This window comes from Lepisma saccharinum, chromosome 9, assembly GCF_977018435.1.
Source record: "Lepisma saccharinum chromosome 9, izLepSacc3.1, whole genome shotgun sequence".
Lineage (NCBI taxonomy): Eukaryota > Metazoa > Arthropoda > Insecta > Zygentoma > Lepismatidae > Lepisma > Lepisma saccharinum.
In genome coordinates, this window is record NC_139237.1 from 32,958,657 (window position 1) to 32,978,959 (window position 20,303).

Here is a 20,303-nt window from a genome sequence, read left to right on the forward strand (position 1 = left end):
CTGCATCTTCTGGGAGGTTACTTTGACCTTTCTTTTCATTCATTTTTATCCAGGAGATGGTTTATTTCCAATACATACGAAAGCTTACATTACACTCAAGTTACAATTTACAGTCCATGAATATCCTTAAATTTAAAAGAAATACAGAATCCCCTGTTCGTTAGTATTCGATTTGATGAATCCAGAATTCTAATTTGCTGCATGTCTCCACGGGAAACATCCAAATATGTATATGTGCAGGGAATAGTTACGTGTGTATGTGCGTCGCTAGGAGGAAGCCGTACCAGGGAAGAGAACCCTGTCGTTTTTGCAACCGTAGACGAAGCTTACGGCCTACCATTCAGTAGCAGACAAAAACTTTCGTACGTGCCCCTTCCTACAGTATTGCGACCAAAATGTGTCACGAGTATCGATGTTAATACGGGCAGGATTTAAGCAGAATCGAATCTACGGGCTCCACTGAGTACTTGGGATCGAGAAACGTTAATAGGCAGAGCTTGCATCAAGATACACGCCAATGATGACATGTCCATTGAAAAACGAGACTTATTGCATTACATGTCTAGTTTTGCTTCCTTGCCCAAATAAGTCTACGTTGAATAAATTTTGAAGAAGGCCAAAATAAAGTTCGAAGATCTGAAATTCTATCATTTATCCGTAAGAATGAGAATATATGGGTCAACAGTGACAAATACATGTCCAATAGGCAGGCGTCATTAACCTCAAAGGATTTCGGCCGATCCTAACCTGTCGTCCCATAACATTATAAATTTCGAAGTATAAATTGTGCTTGGCGAAATACAGGTATCTTTATTCCCAAGTGTCATTAGATGTTCATATCGTAGAGCCGACGCTAATGGAATGCGTGCAAACTAAGCTCCGCATTGACTTATATACCTTTCCAATCGATGCTCACTTGTTAAGCATTACGTAATTTGCACAGCGCGACTTGCGACATTTCCAAAAACTAAATACTCATCAATGTCTATATTCACAATCTCAATATCAAAGTTTAACTAATTTAACACATTGCAGCAAAACCAAATAAAATTGTATAAGGGGAACGATTCATCTCTGTTAATAAAGACTAAACTCGAATCATTCCCCGTTGCAACTTGAACCTTATTGAATACATTAAACTTAAAAGAACAGATTCGATCTTCCCATTGTTGCTAAACGAAATCTATGTCAATCTAAATCATAAACATTTTCTACCGTGAAAGAACACAGATTTACATATCCAATATTAAAGATTCGGTCAGAAAATTAACATATAGATTATTACATTAGGCTCCGTTTACACTTTTGTTACAATAAAGGCAATATTAGTGGATTATATAAGTCTAGTAATAATCTTTCTATTTATCAAAAATTATGAAATATAAATGATTACAAATACGGAATATTAACAATCAAGTAATAAGAACCAACTAATATAAAATAACCAAGAATAATTAACGGCACATGGATATGAGCCGTGAGGTTCATATCATGTTAACATTTTATCGTTAATAATTAATTATAATTATTTCAATAGTGTTGTTGACAAGAAACTGCAGTACAAATATAATTTATTTTTATTTCAGTTACACCCGCAAAAGTCTACCTATATTTAAATATACTCAGGGATCCGATAGTGAAAGAAAGTGAGCAGGTAAAATATTTCCCTTATCTTAAAAACTCATTCTTATATTTTTTCGTAAAATCCATAAAAAGGACCCATTTTGTAAGGTACTGACTGCTTATCTCTTATATCAGTACTATATATATTTACCTTATTGCCAAAGAGTTTGTTCTATTTAGGAACAGCAATTACTATTCCATATTTTTATTAAAAGATAGTTTCTTTGAAGAGAAGAAATAAGCATTATTTGCATATCAGTTTAGTAAAACTGCTAAAATATTACTTTAGATGAGGATAAGGTAATTCATCGCAATCTACTACAGACTATTATAGACTCAATATTATTAGATATTAGGTGTATAAATTAATTCTCCACCTTTTTAAAGAAAGAACTATAGTCTTACATTTTAATCGACGAGGTAGTCTCCTTGCAATCAAGGGGTTCCGGGTTCGATACCTGGTGGAAGCACAAGTGGTTCGGATCCAACTTTGAACTGTAGGTCCAGTCCCGATTAGCCTTCCTATGCATAAAGTGGACTTAAAATAAAACATGAAATCAATCAATCAATCAATAATCTCCTTTGGAATACGTGGCCTGTCTAAAAATTATCCCACCTATTCTTTTCCCGTGGAAAATATCTATGGTAGGTTGGGTACACTCTGCACAAAGGTGAATTGAACCTTCATGCATGGGCCTGCATGTTTCTGGGCAAGTCGGGCACATGAGTCGGTAAGAGAGAGCTGGCGAATGAGGCAGTGTTTCTGTGTATCGTCGCATTTTCTTGTTCGCTGGATGACGGAACATTTGGAGCAAAGATACTACATCAAGTTTTGCCAGAAACTTCGGAAGACGAAAACGGAAACAATTCGCAAGATTCAACAGGCGTTTGGCGATCATGCAATGGGAGTTATTATAATAATAATAATAATTAAAAAAACGTATACAACCGCTTCAAAAACATCGGCGGAGAGGGATGAGCATTGTGGGAGCCCATCAACAAGCCGCAATGCAGAAAACGTTGAGAAAGTGAAGTCATTGATAATGGATTATCGTCGCTCGACAGTCAGGGTTTATTGCTGATGACACTGGTATTAGCAAAGATTCTGTGCATTTAATTTTACGGGAGGATTTAGGCATGCACAGGGTACCCGCAATACTTGTGCCCAAGCTGCTTTCGCAGGAACAGCGAGGACTTCGACGTGACGTGCTGGAGACTGTCAACAGAGATGCAGAGTTTCTCAACACCGTGATAACTGGAGATGATGATGATGGACCTGGCTAATTGTAACTTCTGGTTGTTCCCAAGGCTAAAATCTCCACTGCAAGACTTCAATTTTGACAGCAGAGAGGACATATTATGCCCATCGCGACATTCTAAAAGAAGCGTTCCAAGTGTGCTTCCAGCAATAGCAGACTCGTTGGGCTAAGCGTGTGAAATCCCAACGGGACTATTTTGAAGGATTAGGATGTGAACCAAACCAGGCAAGTTACTTTTTTCCGGCATAAAGTCGGAAACTTTTTAGACAGACAACGTATATACACTTTTGCTGTATTTCTTGTATCTGACGAATCACCTGGCAATTAGACGACGGCGGTTTAGAGACTATAAACTCAACAGTACTATATTCCACCTCTTGAAGGTTTCTGAAGTGGAAATCCACTTGCTGGTTCTGCAAGAACCGGAAGAGGCTAGTTTGTTAATAAGTATTATAAATTAGCTTTTGTCGTAAAAATATTCGCGTAAGCATTATCTTTCCATAATTAATGTGCGTTAATATTTCAATTACACTAACCAATGTGGATTTTACACAAGGTTAAAAGTTTCGTGTTTCTTAAGTAATTTCGCCTTCTGAATTCAAACAAGTTTTCAGATTTTCTCCATCATCCACTGCTTTAAGTTGTAGTATATGAACATATTATTTAGTGTGGGACTAGTTACTATAAGGAGAGCGTAAAACAGCTGCTCGTATATACAAAATACACCTCTGGTAGAAAAATTCTGAAAGCAGATCTGGAATCAGCATAAAAGCACTATAAAGTTCAATTATAATTAAAATTAAAGTTTGTGGCGGGGTGTTATTTTTGCATACTTATTCCAAAATAGTCATTTGAAATGGTAAAAGTTCAAAAATATAATTCTATAATCGGTTACAAAAAATTTCTCGAAAAGATGTATACGAATTTCATATCCTATTAACCTAAAGTTTAAAAGTCTGAAAGATATATTACAGTAAATAAAGGGTTAAAACTTATTTTCTAGTAGCCTTCACTATTTTTTACCATTTCTCGCAGATGAGAAGAATAACCTCATTCAAACCCTCTCCGCATATGAAACTAAAGTTGTCAAAGCAACAATTGAAATTAATAAAACATTGTTGAACTACTTGGACAATGTTATGTTGCGTATCTGGGAAATGAACACGATTTGCACAGTCTGTTGTATCCAAAGAAATATGGACATTTCTCCGTTACAATAGATAGTATTATCTATTTTAGGATTCAGGAGAATTAACTAAATATTCTTAACTTTAATAGACAATTCTCTTGGACGCTGCAATATATTTTATTTGGGTGGACAATCGAGTGATGGCAGATGAAGGTGACGTCATCTTGGTAAACGAGGACTTCAAGGATAAGCTATGGCTACCAAAAATTGCGTTCTACCCTGCAAGGAGTTTGAATGCAATATCTGGATTGGGAGCCTCGTCGTTTCGCTTGTACTTCCGAAGGAACCTGAACTATTTCGAATACCAAACAAGGTAACGTTCACATATTATTTTCTCTGAGAAGTCACAAGTTTTTTTTTCTTTCTCTCCAATTAACAAAAGAGTGCAATAATTGCACTACAGCAATTATTGCTGTAGTAGTTCGTATCCACAAGTCCAATCAGAAAACACGTTAAGCTACATGAGCTCCTCTCGCATTCCTTGTCAGAAAAAACTTAAAAACATAAATTAAGACTGGAACTATTTATGACAGAAGACAAATTCAATAAAGTAATAACACAAAGAAATCAAAAAAATATAGTAACTAGCTACAGTAAGTTTTCAAAAGTAGGCGTTTATGTATACAACTTAATGAAATCTTATTTCAACATTTATTGATATTCTAAAGTACTTAACTCACAATGATTATTAATAGTGAAAATTATGTTTGGTCGTAGCGACAGTAACAAGTTTGTAAAATGTATTTCTGTGATAATGAATTTATTGTAATTAAATGGAAGTCTCGTTCATGAAAATGTTTAACAGGGTACGATACAAGAGTATCATTTCCCCCAAACCCCTCTCCAAGACAACCACGCTAACATAGGTAAAGGTAGTTTTTCCTGCACATAGCTCCGTATTATGAAGTCACATTTTAGGGGATGTAGGAGTAGGGCCCTACACATTCTCGATCTTCGCCATTTTTGGAGGTGGAGGTGATGTCATCAGCACCAAGCTACGGCCGCCTTAAGCGACCATGGGGCTCGCCCTGTTTCTGATCAGTTGACACCTGGAGAAAACATGAATTTTAAAACATGCTGACCAAACCGTCTCGACTATGCCCGACATCGAAAATGTGTCGAGCTTACCATACCACCATATCTCATATGTGCTTTTAAGGGGCGGTGGAATGTACTCTCTTGACAGTGAAAAATGATAAAAGAGTTTTATATTTTCATATAATTACTTATGATGATTGCATGTGATAAATGGTTGAAAACTCAGATTTGAATTTTAAATGTGAGAAATGTATACATTATTTCTATTTAAGGAACTTTCCTTTCTTTCAGATTATGTACAGTCACGGACACTTCTGGGTTGTAACATTGCCATTAAATTTCAATGGACTCGTTCCAACCCAAAAGTATCCGTGACTGTACATGTCAAAGTGCATGCAATTATGTAATTTCCATTTCTAATTCCAGATGGTCTCTTGACTTGATCTGCGAAATGCAATTTGATTCATTCCCAATGGACATTCAGGCGTGCTCATGGATTATAGAAGGGAGTAAGTGCTGCTCGTTACTGTAGTTCTATTTCAGGAAAGGTTTCTTCCCTTTAGCTGAAAACCAAGCAGCTACCCTTTTGCAAATTTGTCATGAGAATTATAGAAGCATAAGCACATTGTTTGAAAACATTTTCTGACACCTAAACACAGTGCGTTCTAGCCGACATAGCGCGTGGCTGCATAAAGGCGATGCACTGCGCGGATGCCGGCAGTTTCAGCCTTGACGTCCCGCTTATTTTTACACACATATCTTTAACATGTGCCATCACTTTGAACAACTATCATAACACAGGGGTTATTCCACGACATTTCAACGAGGTCATGACACCCACCAACTCCGATTTCGATGAAATTTGGTATAACCCTTCCTTTATAGTTTAAAGAAAACCACTAAATTTTTTCACTCTATCTGAAAAGGTTTTAATTTTACAGCACTTTGAAATGCCATCAAATCAGTGTTGTCTGTCACTCTTGAGACCCTCGACACAAGATACCCTTGCTTACATTTTATTTCTTTTCTCCTTAACCAATCATCAGATCTCTTTGAAATTTTACACAAAGTTCAATGAAATGATGAGGATGTCAGAAAAAATACACCAGCAGTCAAAAAATTTTATAAATGCCTATAAAAAGACTAATAATGGATTTGTAGCCTAATTTTTGTGGTGGGAAAACTAAGTTACGAAAATCTGAATTTTCATCATGTGGGTATGATGGAACCAAAAGCTTTTAATGTTAAAAATCATTGCAAAGACATGATCTTTCTCTGCAAAAATAAACTTTTTGGTTTTTTTATTCCTTGTAACAAAAATTTTACGTTTTTTGGAAATTGCCTAAAATCTCAGGTTCAATCCGTACCAAATGGTCTAGCAGTGGTCGTTCGACCATTTTTAAAATTTTTCATTTGTTTGTCGTTGTAACACCCCTGTATAAGGGTAGTTCAAAACAGTCATTATTTTTCTAAAACTAGACTTTGTTGGAAAATGGCGACCATTTTTGTTTCATGACTTGCAACATTTTTGGCCTATGCAGACAGTTGCGATAATTATGATAACTCAGCTAAGAAAAATTATAGAAATCTGTGGTAAAAAAACATTGTTTTCAGTACATTTCAGGCTACATTTTATGTTCCGTATCTTTTTTCACCACATCTAATGCAAATGGCTGAAATTTAGGGTCATATCTTACTGATATTCAATTTTGAAAGGAAATCAATGTATAGGATATATTTTTTTAGTAGGTAAGGAATGAAATATCAGTTCGGTGTGTAAAGCTTACTTTTCTTGACTATGTAAATGAAAGAGAAACCGTCATTCCGAAAAGTATTACAAGGCAGCTCAAATGCAGGTGTATGGAGCACTGGCATACGCAGGATTTTTTATTCAGGAGGGACTGGAATTGTAACTGTGGATAGTGCATAGCAGGTTTCTAGGGTGAGGCGGCATACGTAATAAGATATTTCGTATATTAAAAACTTTCCACTCTCAAAAATGGCAATCGGGGGTCATTTTAGGGCAAGTGTGCATTTACCACTCTGGATTTTCCCGAGTTCTTGACTGCTTTTGTTTGAAAATATTTATTTTCTTAAAATTTCGGAGGGAGCTGTAGCCCCTTCAGCCCCCTCCGCGTACGCCAGTGGTATGGAGTACATTTGTGATACCATTTATTGCCAGGATAAGTTGAAGAAACACTGTGAGCTTAAATATATACATAAAACTAAAAATAATCTTCCCATAAAGTTCAAAATTGTGGAAGTTAAGTTTAGAAGTGGACCTTGGCAAACGAAAAAATAAATGTGATTACACCGATGATGAAAGTGCTTCATGTTCAGATTCAGGACTAGGTGAACGAAATCAACCTAATGAAATGAGCCACAAGAAACATGAAAGGTAAATATTTTAAAACTTTTTATCCTTCCTGTTCTTCCTGATTTGATTGTAAAGTGTTTCTGAAGCTTTCCAATGGTAAAGATTATTCATCTTGACGTCGCTTTTCTACCTTTTGGTTAATCGCGACGGGGAAGATGGGATTGAGAAGTTTGGAAAAAATGGATGGTATTCAATTTGACGCTATCTACCCATTGCACTGTAGGTAGTTAGCACATGAGTCCTTCCAGACAGACTACCTTCGTGAATTCGTGAATAGTTGATGAATGGTTAATGTCTACCTTAATTCCATCATGTGAATCCGATATTTTCAAAGATGTGCAAAATGAGGACATTTTCAATGAGTTTTCTGCAACAACTTTGCAACGTCAGAAGTTATTACGGTATAATTTATGTAAAATGTTATTTCAATCAATGTCAAGGTAATATACAATATAGGCTACATGTAAATGTCCATATTGTAAACAATACCTAAACATTATTGCTTTATTGTTGCTTTAATATGTCTGTATTATATTGTTCCGCAAATTTTGTCTGACAAAAAAAAAAATTGAGTAAATAATTCGGCATAAAGGGGGGCGGGGGAATGTTCTACTTTTGGGAGGGAGTGCATCATGAACCTTGGGAGGGATAGGTACCCCTGTTCTGACAAGCAGCTATTTTACAAGGAAAAGTTTTCTGAATATTTGCATTTATATTTAGTCATCAACGCATGGAAAATGTTCCATTTTTTTTTTAATATTCTATGTGAAAAACATATAAGTTCTTCTCAAGGTATTATTCAAATTGGGCGTAACTTTAATTTTGGTACTTGTAAGTGCCGTCAGGCGTCAGGAGCATGATATTTGTATTTGTGTACAGTGGCGTTCCGAGGATTTTCGAAAAGGGAGGGGTTATGTATAATTTATTTAGTAGTCAGTCCTTATCTTGCCATCTTTTCCTGACTTTGACATTACTTTTTTAGTAATATTGAGCCAAAGGGGGGGGCATAACCCACACCAGCTCCCCTCTTGGGCTCACCACTATTTGTGTATATTAGTATAAAGGTCATAATTTCACTGCAAGAAAGAAAAACTAATGTAGGAGAAACAAAAACGATATAGGTAATTCCTAAATTTACATACCATGCATTTAACACTTATGTAATGTGTGTATATATTCATATAAAGCATGTCAATATAAATGTTATAAAAACACAATGGTTCTTAATTTTGTTTTCTAAAACACTGAGTTGCAAAGCATTGGATGACACAGACATATGACCTATTTTCGAGGTATTTCTATCAGATTTAGAAAAATCTGAAAGAAAAAACAAACATTTAACAGTGAGCAAAATTACAATCATGTACGGGAGTACACATTGTGTTATTACGACAAATCAAAATGCATAGTGGCCTGGCAGCACTTCTAAGTACAAAAAATAATGTGATTAAATTATAAACAAAATAATTTTAATCATTTTTATCCATTTCCTCTGTCTATAGTGCTATAAGAAAAAATATTCACGCTTCTACTTACCTTATATCATAATTCAGGGTATAAAGGAATAAATTAATTTTTCCAGATGCGCCTCACAAGTATCTGGATTTGACGTGGGCCTCAATAGGTGGACTGAAGCTGAAGAATAGTTCGTGGGGATCCACCGACATGAAGCTCCCGAGCTTCAGACTGAGATTCAAAACACACGCGAACAACCCCAAGAGAGGTGAGTGTGGTTCGATAACATTTAATCTGTAGACTGAAGTCAGATAACATGAGCACTTTAAAAGCACAATGGGCAGCAGACCGCGTTTAAAGTTCTTATCTTGAAACGGATTCTATGCACTAAGAACGTGCCAGTACTAAGTGTTCGTTCAATGATTGATTTGTTGGAACTGATGAATGGCCACACACAAACATCCATGCCGAAGCTAGGATTCGAATTCGGTGTCCCTGGCATCGTAGCGCGATATGCTAACAACTCCGCCACGGGGGACGGCTAAAAAGTGTTCATTCATATTTCAAGAATGTTGTAATCAAGCTGTATCGGATTCGATGCCCGGTGGAGGCACATAGAGGTTCGGATTCCACTTTAAACTGTAGACCCAGTCCCGATTAGCCCCTCCGTGCATAAAGTAGACTTAGAACAACATCTTTACACTTGTCTTTTTCTCATCGTATAATTAATATATTTACATTACTGCACTTATAGCTGTATTTCTCGGGGTTAGACTTTATTACTCTTTTGTTGTTGAATTTTTCGCTTTTTCACGGCATTGAAACGTACAACAATATATAATGTATGACGGTATATGCATTAGTCTATTATCCAAAAGAATATATATTATTGCCGAGATTTTCATGATTGGATCTAAGCACCGATATGCAGAGATGTCGAGTGTTATTTTGTATGAGTGCATTTTCATTTTACATCGCTTTTCTACCACTTGTAGCTAATCTCGCCGATGAAGATGAGTGATGATCAGATAAAATTGACGAACGGACACTTGCAAAGAATAACAATGGCCAGACCGGGATTCAAACCTTGTAAATTCGATCACAATGAATGAATCGTTTCATTTATTTTACTTCGCGTTTCTGCCACTTTTGGCTAATTTCGAAGGTGATGATGAAAGGTGATAGGATGAAATAGATGATGGGACACTCACGACCACATGTGGACAGCACACAACGCAAGGCTCATAGAGGTCTTATACCAGCCATGGATTCAGACGCCAGAACCTCATTAGTCTTCAAAATACAGTCCAGTGTGTTCTACCTGTAAGTGAGGTTGACATTGGGTATCTCGAGAAAGGGTCACCCATACATCTATCCCAAGGAGAAGAACACAAATATATGAGTCGTTTCCAATGGCCACTGTTAGTACACTCACACACATTTGTGTGCATGTGTGTGACATAACCTCAGTTATGCTTCTTTTCTAATAAAACCTTTCTCAACGCAAAATCAATGCAAGTCACTATTCTAACCACAATAACTGTAACAAATGTAGAGCTGAAATTCATACACCTAGCAGAATACCGGCCTGGGGCATTTCAGTGTACAGTTAATGAGATAGTTAAGTATAAATTAGATGTAGTAGCTGTCCAGGAAGTTAGGTGGCCAGGAGAAGAGAATTGTAAAACTAAAAATTATACTTTTTTCTATGGTGGTACTGAAAATCATAATTTTGGAACAGGCTTTTTCGTAAATAATAGAATTATCTCGGCTCTTAAAACAGTAGAATTTATTAATGATAGGATATCGTATGCAGTTTTACTGGGTAGGTGGTGTAAAATTATTTTAATAAACATACATGCACCAACGAAAGATAAAGATGATAATACTAAAGATGATTTTTTTACAGAGTTAGAACAGGTCTTTGATCAATTTTCTCAGTATGATATGAACATTCTGTTAGGTGACTGTAATGCACAGATTGGCAAAGAAGAGACATTTAAACCCACGGTTGGTAAAGAAAGTCTTCAAAATTAAGTAATGATAATGGTATAAGATTGATTACTTTTGCAACCTCAAAAAATTTAATTGTGAAAAGTACCACTTTTAAACATAAAGATATCCATAAATATACCTGGTCTTCTCCAGATGGTAAAACTCATAATCAGATAGATCATATTCTCATTGATAAGAGAAGGCATACTAGTATAATTGACGTTCGTACACATAGAGGTGCTGACTGTGCCAGTGACCATTATTTAGTAATTGCTAAATTAAGAGAGGGACTCTCAGTGATAAATCATAAGCAACAAAATCTAAAAGTTCTAAAATTTGATACAGGAAAATTTACTGATGAAAGAATTAAGAAAGATTACCAAATTAAACTGTCAAATAGATTTCATGTTTTGCAGGATTTGAATGATGATGAAAATATAAATGAAACAGACGTAAATAAGAATTGGGAGCACATACGTAATGCAATAGAATCAGCAGCTAAAGAAAGTATAGGATACCATAAACCGAGAAAAAGTAAGCCATGGTTTGATAATGAATGTCAAAATCTAACAGAAATAAGAAATCAGGCTAGACTTAGGTGGTTAAATAACTCTGATGATACAAATCTAAACAATTATAATAGAATAAAGCGAGAAGTTAACCGCACGTTTAGAAGTAAAAAAAGAGATTACTTGAAAAGCAAAATTAACGAAATTGAAACAAACAGCAAAAATAAAAATATCCGAGATTTATATAAAGGTGTAAATGAGTTTAGAAAGGGGTGGCAACCTAAAGTAAACTTGATAAAAGATAAAGACGGTTATTTTCTAGCTGGCCCAAGCAATATTCTAAATAGATGGAAGAACTACTTTAATGATCTTTTAAATGTCCATGTAGGAGATAAATCAGAAGTAAATGAAATACACACAGCAGAACCTTTAGTTCCAGAACCTAACTTGACTGAAGTTAAATATGCTATTAAGAGGCTAAAGAATAACAAAGCACCTGGCATTGATTTAATACCAGCTGAGTTAATTAAATATGGTGGAAATTCATTAATATGTCAAATTCATAAATGAATTTGTTTAATATGGAATAAAATAGAAATCCCTCAACAGTGGAAATAATCCATAAATTGTTCCTGTGTTTGAAAAAGGTGATAAAATGAACTGCAATAATTACCGTGGAATTTCTCTACTCTCAACAACATACAAAATATTGTCTAACATTCTTTTAACAAGACTAACACCATATGCTAATGAAATTATAGGTGATTATCAATGTGGATTTAAACGTAACAGATCAACTACAGATCAAATTTTTCACATCAGACAGACACTTGAAAAAAAGTGGGAATATAATCAAAATGTCCATCAGCTATTCATTGATTTCAAAAAAGCATATGATTCGGTCAAAAGAGATAAATTATATAATATATTAGTAGAGTTTGGAATACCTAAGAAGCTTGTTAGTATGATAAAAATATGCACCAGTGAAACAGAAAGTAAAATTCGTGTGGGTATTAATATGTCTGACAAATTTACAATTCATGATGGGTTAAAACAAGGAGATGCATTATCTCCATTGCTATTTAATTTTGCCTTAGAATATGTTGTTAGGAAGGTAAAATAAACTAAATAAGGACTAAAATTAAATGGTGTGACTCAGTTGTTAGCATATGCAGATGATGTAGACTTACTGGGGGATGACGTGAATACAATTAAGAATAATGCTAAAATATTTTTCAAAACTGCTAAAGAGATAGGTTTGGAAGTTAATAAAGAGAAAACTAAATATATGCTTACATGCTGAAACCAAGTATTAGGTAATAATCAAAATCTAATTATTGATAACAACTCGTTTGAACCAGTTTCCAAATTCAAATACTTAGGAGTAATATTAACAAATGAAAATTATATTAAAGAGGAAATAAAAAGTAGGCTTAATTCAGGAAATGCATGTTACTTCTCTCTTCATAAACTTTTGCCTTCTCGTTTAATATCGAAGAAACTAAATGTTAAAATATACAATACCGTAATTTTGCTTGTAGTATTATATGGATGTGAAACTTGGTCCCTTACATTGAAAGAGGAACATAAATTGAGAGTATTTGAAAATAAGATCCTTAGGAAAATCTTTGGACCTAAAAGGGATGAGGAGACAGGTGAGTGGAGAAGGTTACATAATTTAGAACTACATAATTTGTATTCATGTCCAGATATTATTAGAATAATTAAATCAAGAAGACTTAGGTGGGCAGGCCATGTGGCACGAATGGAAGAGGAAAGAGGAGTTTACAGGATTCTTGTTGGGAAACCTGATGGTAAGAGACCTGTAGGAAGGCCAAGACGAAGATGGATGGACAACGTTGAGATGGACCTAAAGGAAATCGGTAGGGATGGAAAAGAGTATATAGAACTTGCTCAAGATAGGGAAAGATGGAAGGCCTGTGTTGCTGCAGCCATGAACCTTCGGGTTTAAGAAGGCTAGAGAGTTAGTTAGTTAGTGGTAGCAGAATAGAATAATAATAACTAATCTCGGATTACATATGAATGAAATCCTTTAAATTATTTCAGGATGACTGACTTCAAACCTACAAAACTTTGAAAATAACACTTGGCGCAGTTGTGCAGTAGAGATATTTTTCTAATAACTCTTAATTACTCCTCTATGATATTTTGCCAAAATAAATCCTACACCTACCTTTTGCCCCAAAAATCCTACACATGCTTTTGAATGATGCATGCATATTTTTTTTCCACCAGACATCCTATACATACTTTTTTCATTATGCCTGCCTGCATTATGTTTTTTCCCAGAAATCCTATCCATGCATTTTGAATGATGATGTATTATTTTAATTTGGTGATCCAGAAATGCTATGTGTGCTTTTTGCACCTTGTCTAAATGACTATGTAACTTTCAAAGTTTCCACATATTTTTTGAAAGATGCTGGTATGATTTCTTTAACTCAAGGAATCCTAAACACTTTGTTTTCGAATGATACCTGCATGATGTTTTGCCTCAGATATCGTACACATATATATTTTTTTAATGATGCCTGTATGAGTTTTTGCGTAGAAATACTACACATTTTTTTTAATGATGCCTGTATGATTTTGTTCCCCCAGAAATCCTACATATAATTTTTACGTAATGCCTGTGTAACTTTGAAGGCCACTTGAATTTGCTATTCATGTAATATTTTACGAGAATATTTACATATATAATATATATAGAAAATAATTTATTTAGGTTTCTCTGGATATTGCTCCTATCTACACATATTTACTTTCAGATTTTCTCATTAAACGACTGTACCTTACTGTGTACCTGTACAGGGATCTCTCCCCCCACTTGCTGATGACGTACTTCCCCAGTGGACTCCTGGTTGCCCTGTCCTGGTGCAGCTTCATTATAAACCCAGAGATGGTTCCAGGGAGGGTGACGCTGATGATGACCACTCTCCTCACTCTCGTCACAATGTTCAACTCCCTCCGGTAAGTGAACTAAGACAGACCTTGAGATGTGATTTCCAATTCATTCCCAATTATGCACTCAGCACCTTTGAAATACGATGTTAACATACATAGGCGCCGAATTTAGGATCCAGGCAGTTTCTACTTCTCTTCAACAACGGTAACAACTCATATCATATTAGCCAAATAACATGAGGGCTTCACCAACACAATAGATTGGAAGTTAGTTACAAGTTCTTGACTGGAAATTTAGGTTGTGCACAAAGACTGCTCATAAGTATTTCCAGACATTTCTTTCTTTTCGCAGTAGCTTGTTTATTACATGGTATCTATGGTAACCACCTACAGAGTAGCAACAATGGAGCATTGGTTACAACTGTAAATTTATCATCCTCCCTCTGTAGCGACGCCAGATATAGTTCCAACAATAGATTAATAAACTAGAGAGGGGAAGCTCCGAAAGTAGCTCAGCGTTCATCCGCATAAATTCAGGGCTATTAGCTTGTTGTCCTGGAACCTGAAATTTACACCAGGACGTCAAATCCGTTGAATTCCGTTCCCCCGTCTTACTTTTCCTTTAAGTTTCGGAATTAATTTTAGTCTAAATTTTCAGAATTCGAATAAAAGAATCTGTTGCAAAAATGTAGGGGAATATCGGAATATCGTGAAAATGTAAACGGTGGTTATGGGGTGTGTGGATAACTTATTGAGGGTGTAGAAAGTTTGGTGGATTTTTGGAGGGTTGAATATACTTTGCCATTTACACAAATAAAACTCTCACACTCTCTCTTTTGAAAGTAGCTATACAATAATAAGTTAAATGGTTGAAGTTGTGTTATATTTACTCGGAAGTATGTTGTCAATTCTTATTCAGCGCAAGACGGGATTCAGAATGAATGGCTCCATGTGGTACGGAGGATATCCTAGTCTACTTACTTCCTAACAGTAAAGCAGACTACACGTAAATTTCAAAATATATTATATTCCTTAAATGAAATAAAAGCATCTAATAGGATGTGGAAGAAATACGTAAGCTCAAAATCCAGAAATGAGTAAAATAGGTTTGAAATGCCTTTTTTACTATTGAAAACTTTTAAAATTGAACACCTCGAATGCTTGACCGAATAGTATTAGAAATACCCTTTGGCGAGAAAATATTGATTCACTAGGTTCAAAATATGACTAGTTTCATCTCTGTAGCTTCTTCACGAGACACACGAATTGGGAATTTGAAAATACAGTGTCTTACAAATCAGTTTTAAAAAATCCTTAGAATCGGACAAACTTTATGTTTATACAAAATCCTTGTAGTAATATAGGGTGAAAAATGGACTCGCTCACCAAAAATAGTCAGATCCACTTATTTGCCTTGGAATCCCGTAATCACTGTTCTAAAATATATTTTTTAATAGGCAGAAGTTGAGTCCTTCGTTCGAGGTGAAGCCCGTGGAGCAGTGGTTCATCGCTTGCATGATGTTCGTGGTGGGAGCCCTTCTGGAGTACGCAGTCCTTCTGTTGAGCAGCCGCTGCTCACTCATGCGGAACAAGGCACCGGAACCACACCCCCACGCTGTTCCATCTCTGACGCACATCAAGCTTTTCGTAAGTATTTGTATGCCATAACAGCCGCCACGAAAGTGGTTGGATGAGCTATTGCAATTTATCGGAATAGCGAAGGGAGCGAAGGACGAGAATCGCTGGTTCCTCCACACAATAACCTCGTCTAGTTCGCTGAACCTCTTTCGTCATATTATTCCAGGTCACATGCCATGCACTAGAAGCACTGCTCAATATGAGCTCAAAATGTTCATTAAGTTATTTTGCAGTTCGTAAAATATTACATCATGCATTTACTTCTATTAAATTATCATAAATCCCTGAATGCTTATTACACGTTAACGTTCCAGTAAAACTAGTAAACCTGATCCAGATTACATTGCAGAATACTAGATTCAAAGTGAAAATTAATAATGATCTCACTGATAATTTTGAAATAAAATCCGGAATGAAACAAGGTGACCCTTTGTCAGCACTTTTATTCAACATCGTAATGGACTCGATAATATCCAAACTTCAAAAAAGAAGTAATATCTTTACCAGATTAAAACAGTTATCTTACCTGCCTATGCTGATGATATATTGATAATGGCGATAACAAAGCAGGCCATGTTAGATACATTTATAACGTTGAAGAATGAGACAATGAAATATGGTCTAATAATATATGAAAGTTTTTTGATCTGCTTTATTTTACTTCGCTTTTTGTGTCACCTTTCGCAAACTTGCGAAGATGGTGATGAGTGATAATATGATGAAATTTATGAATGGACACTCACAAACGTCCACGCCCAGCCCAGGATTCGAACCCGTGACCCCTGGAGTCGTAGCGCGATATTCTAACCACTCCACCAAGGGGCCGGCGTAAGAACAAGAATAAAATATTACTTCAGTTGTATCCCTCAAGATGGCACACCCTGTTTCATTTAGACAGAAACAGACACCAAAAAGATAAAACTTGCGAGCAAAGTGAACATTCAACATGCATAACTTCAATGAAGATTCTTCATGTCGATTGGTATATTCTTCCCATAAAAATCACTGCCTTTCTTATAGCTAGTGAGGATTTCACTATCTGACAAATATGTTGGTTTTCTTTTTGTTTAACTTGAGATCTGAATTTACCACTTCGCAGTAAACCTTTTTTGCAATTCTTTTTTGTTAAAAGTATTTTGTTGTTTTTTCTTTTCATTTTAATATGGTGGAGCTTCATCGACGACACTTTCCTGTTCCATTTCGACTTCTATCTCCCGCCGACCTCTGTAGCAGAGTGGTTATTACAACTCGCTATGACTCCAAGGGTCCCGGGTTCAAATTCCAGCCTGGGTATAGGTGTTGTTTGTGAATGTCCCTTCATCAATTTCATCATATCATCACTCATCCTCATATTCACGATTAGCCAAGAATGGTACAAATGAGAAGTAAAATAAACCAAATCTATCAAATATTTTCTTCCATGCGGTTCTATTTTGTTAGCATTATTAGCTTTGTATGGGCATGAGGTTATCTGCTAAGCTATTTCCCTGAGCATCATGTGATCTTATGACACTTCAATGCAGCATGTGGTAATAGAGATGACTTCTTCAACTCTAGCAGTAAAATTGCAGTAAAATCGTGGAATGAGAACGAAAGGAACTTAACTCCAAAAATGTGGTTTTCATTTTGTTTTAAAAATATTCTTTGAAGAGTAGTATTTGTAGTGAGATCGACATATCTTCACTTCTAATCCTTTGCAGAAAAGTGCAGTCACGTATTTCTGAAAATACGTTATTTCCTCTCTCCTGTATTTGTTGAGTTGTTGTTTTAAGTCCACTTTATGCACAGTAAGGCTAATTGGGACTGGAACTACAGTTTAAAATGGGATCGGAAGCACTATGTGCCTCCACAGGCTTTCGAACACGGGACCCCTTGATTACAAGTCAACGACGCAACCACTCCGCCTTAGGAGTTGCTTTCCTTTGGTCCTCACACGATGAAATATGTTCCTGAAGTGGAGCATCAGTATTCCTCTCTAGGAACACGTATGTGTTGGAATAACAGTGCCCTCTAAATATTGTATAGCCACACAAATCAAAGTTCTGACTACCATGCGGGGGAGAACCGGGACATTTTCAACCTGATCAAGCGGCTCCTGCGCCCACCCAGCGTCGTATTATGTTTGTACCTGGAGGAAACTCTGGGATAGGGGGGTAAAGGCGGCCAGGGGCGTGCTGCTGATCGCATCACTCCCAGCTCGGCCGAGATCAAGAAAGTCTGGGGCCCTAACCCCACGCCCAATATACGCCTTCATGGCGTGGTGCAAATCACAGGGGAGCACTTCATTTTACTTTTTTTACACAAATCAAAGTAAGGTCTAACAATATTATCCGCAATGACATTGCTATTTCATGTGTAAAATTGTTCACAGAAAGTTTGAGTTCGAGTTTAAGTAAATTTAAATGCATAAATCACTTGAATGTACGAGGGATGATCGAAAAAATAAGGTTACAAATCCTATTGTGGCGTATGTGTTAGACATAACTGGAAGATCAACACACCTGTTGATGGAGAGCCCTCAACACTAGTCCTCGATGTAATCACAGTTTTTGTTCAAGCACTTGGCACAACGGTAGATGAGGTTTTCATACCGGTTGCACAGAAATCCGCGTCAAGTTCTCGTAGCCACCGTGAGGTAGCTCTTTTGACATCATCACATGTTAGATAATGGTGGCCAGCCAACCAAATGGTAGTCCCATCACAGCTGATATTGAGCGTAATATTCTTCTTCTGTCCTCACGAATACACTCATCCACAAGAGCACAGTTCACGTCAGTGGTTGAGGTACTGGGCCTACCGCTGTGTCCAAGGTTGTCATTAACAATACTGGTCCGTCCTTCTTTGAAGGCACGACACCACTTCGCTACATGTTGCCTTGAAATTGTCCCCTCCCCATACACCTCCACAATCTGCCTATGAATGTCAGCAGGTGTAGTGTTTTTGGCCCACAGGAACCGCACCACTGCCCTCAATTCTACTCTTGACCAATTTTCTAGACGAGTCACCATTTTAAATATCCGCTTCTCGGGTATACATGATCAGAATTAGAAGTCCTCAAACTCGCAACAAGACAAACCTGTTATTAATTTACACATAAATTTTCGTTACGTTACAGTGAAAAAAACAAAAGTTATATGCTTTGTAACCTTTTTTTCCGATCATCCCTCGTATGTTGAATATCCACTTCTTAAAAGACATTTATTATCTCCAGGAACACTTACCAAAACACAAAGAGAGACGGATGGTGCAGTTTTGGAAAAACAGAAGATGTGTGCAATCGGTCAAGAGCGTCTTTCGTCGAGAGGGTATTCTTGATACATCATCATTCATCATCTTCCCTCTGGCGTTCATAGCGTTCAACTACTGGTTTTGGCACAATCACCTAGACAAGATGAACAAAAGATGGAAGGCTTTATCTTCTGACCACTAACAGAAGGAGGAAATGAGATGAAGATGTTTAGCCTATATTGTTACATGCAAGCTGTGTACATACTATATCTACACTGTGTTGTAGCACATATGTAGTACGATATATCGTACCTTCAATCTGTATCCTACATTTGTTTGTGATATTTAGTATTGTGAGTTTGTTAATTTTGGATTTAAAGATATTTTATGCACAGATAGGCTAATCGGAACTGGACCAAATTTTAAGCAGCGTTGTTAAAGGTCCGTTAATGTATTTGGTTTCGGGACCACAATGAACATATTTATTTTAACGTATCAATTCGGTCCCGGAAGCGAAATCTCACGCACAGCTTTAAAAGGTTAAAAAAATATTCCATTGAAATTGGAACTAACTTGATTCTGTGCATAGGAGGCATTAATATAATTGTAAAATATGGAATTTACTGTAATGCAAGGAGTGAAAATATAAACCCAGTCCGTCAGGTTCGTTCCCAAACAACATTAAATAATGGAACGTATCGTGGACCGAGTATTATTCCATGTCGAGAACACGAGACATTACGATCGACAATCTTCATATTGTATTTCTCTTTGGCATCACTACTCAATTTACAGAGATGTATACCCGAGACTGGTATACAAGCCGCAGAATTGCAATGCTGGTTGGGTTGTCTAGTCACAAGGCGCTTGGTGGTCAGACATGGATGGCTTGCTTCAGTGTTTCTTCAATAGGGTCGTTACAACCCAGACGTGTCCGTGACTGTACCATAATACTGGAAGATATATTATTGTGGTCCATGTTGCAAATAATAAGAATAATAAGAATAATAATTCCGGTCCAGTCCGTTTGAAAAAGCTGTGGTTCATTCGTCTCAAGCAAGCGTGGT

At 36.4% G+C, this 20,303-nt stretch overlaps 1 protein-coding gene across 1 annotated transcript; it reads left to right on the forward strand.

Annotated features, from left to right (window-relative positions):
- The first annotated feature begins 4,164 nt into the window (after positions 1 to 4,164).
- Positions 4,165 to 19,438, forward strand: LOC145992359 (glutamate-gated chloride channel alpha-like). Its single transcript, XM_083128741.1, has 6 exons — positions 4,165 to 4,384; positions 5,536 to 5,618; positions 9,069 to 9,209; positions 14,235 to 14,436; positions 15,828 to 16,017; positions 19,220 to 19,438. Exons 1-6 carry the CDS (start codon positions 4,212 to 4,214, stop codon positions 19,436 to 19,438), a joined length of 1,008 nt encoding a protein of 335 aa, XP_082984867.1. The 5' UTR covers positions 4,165 to 4,211.
- The last annotated feature ends 865 nt before the right edge of the window (positions 19,439 to 20,303 follow it).

What these genes read in the sequence shown, in the direction of transcription:
- LOC145992359 (XM_083128741.1), top strand. Translation starts at nt 4,212, where the DNA reads ATGGCAGATGAAGGTGACGTCATCTTGGTAAACGAGGACTTCAAGGAT. An exon ending in TATTTCGAATACCAAACAAG is followed by an intron (nt 4,385 to 5,535) that starts GTAACGTTCACA and finishes TTCTAATTCCAG; the next exon opens with ATGGTCTCTTGACTTGATCT. An exon ending in CGCGAACAACCCCAAGAGAG is followed by an intron (nt 9,210 to 14,234) that starts GTGAGTGTGGTT and finishes ATTTACTTTCAG; the next exon opens with ATTTTCTCATTAAACGACTG.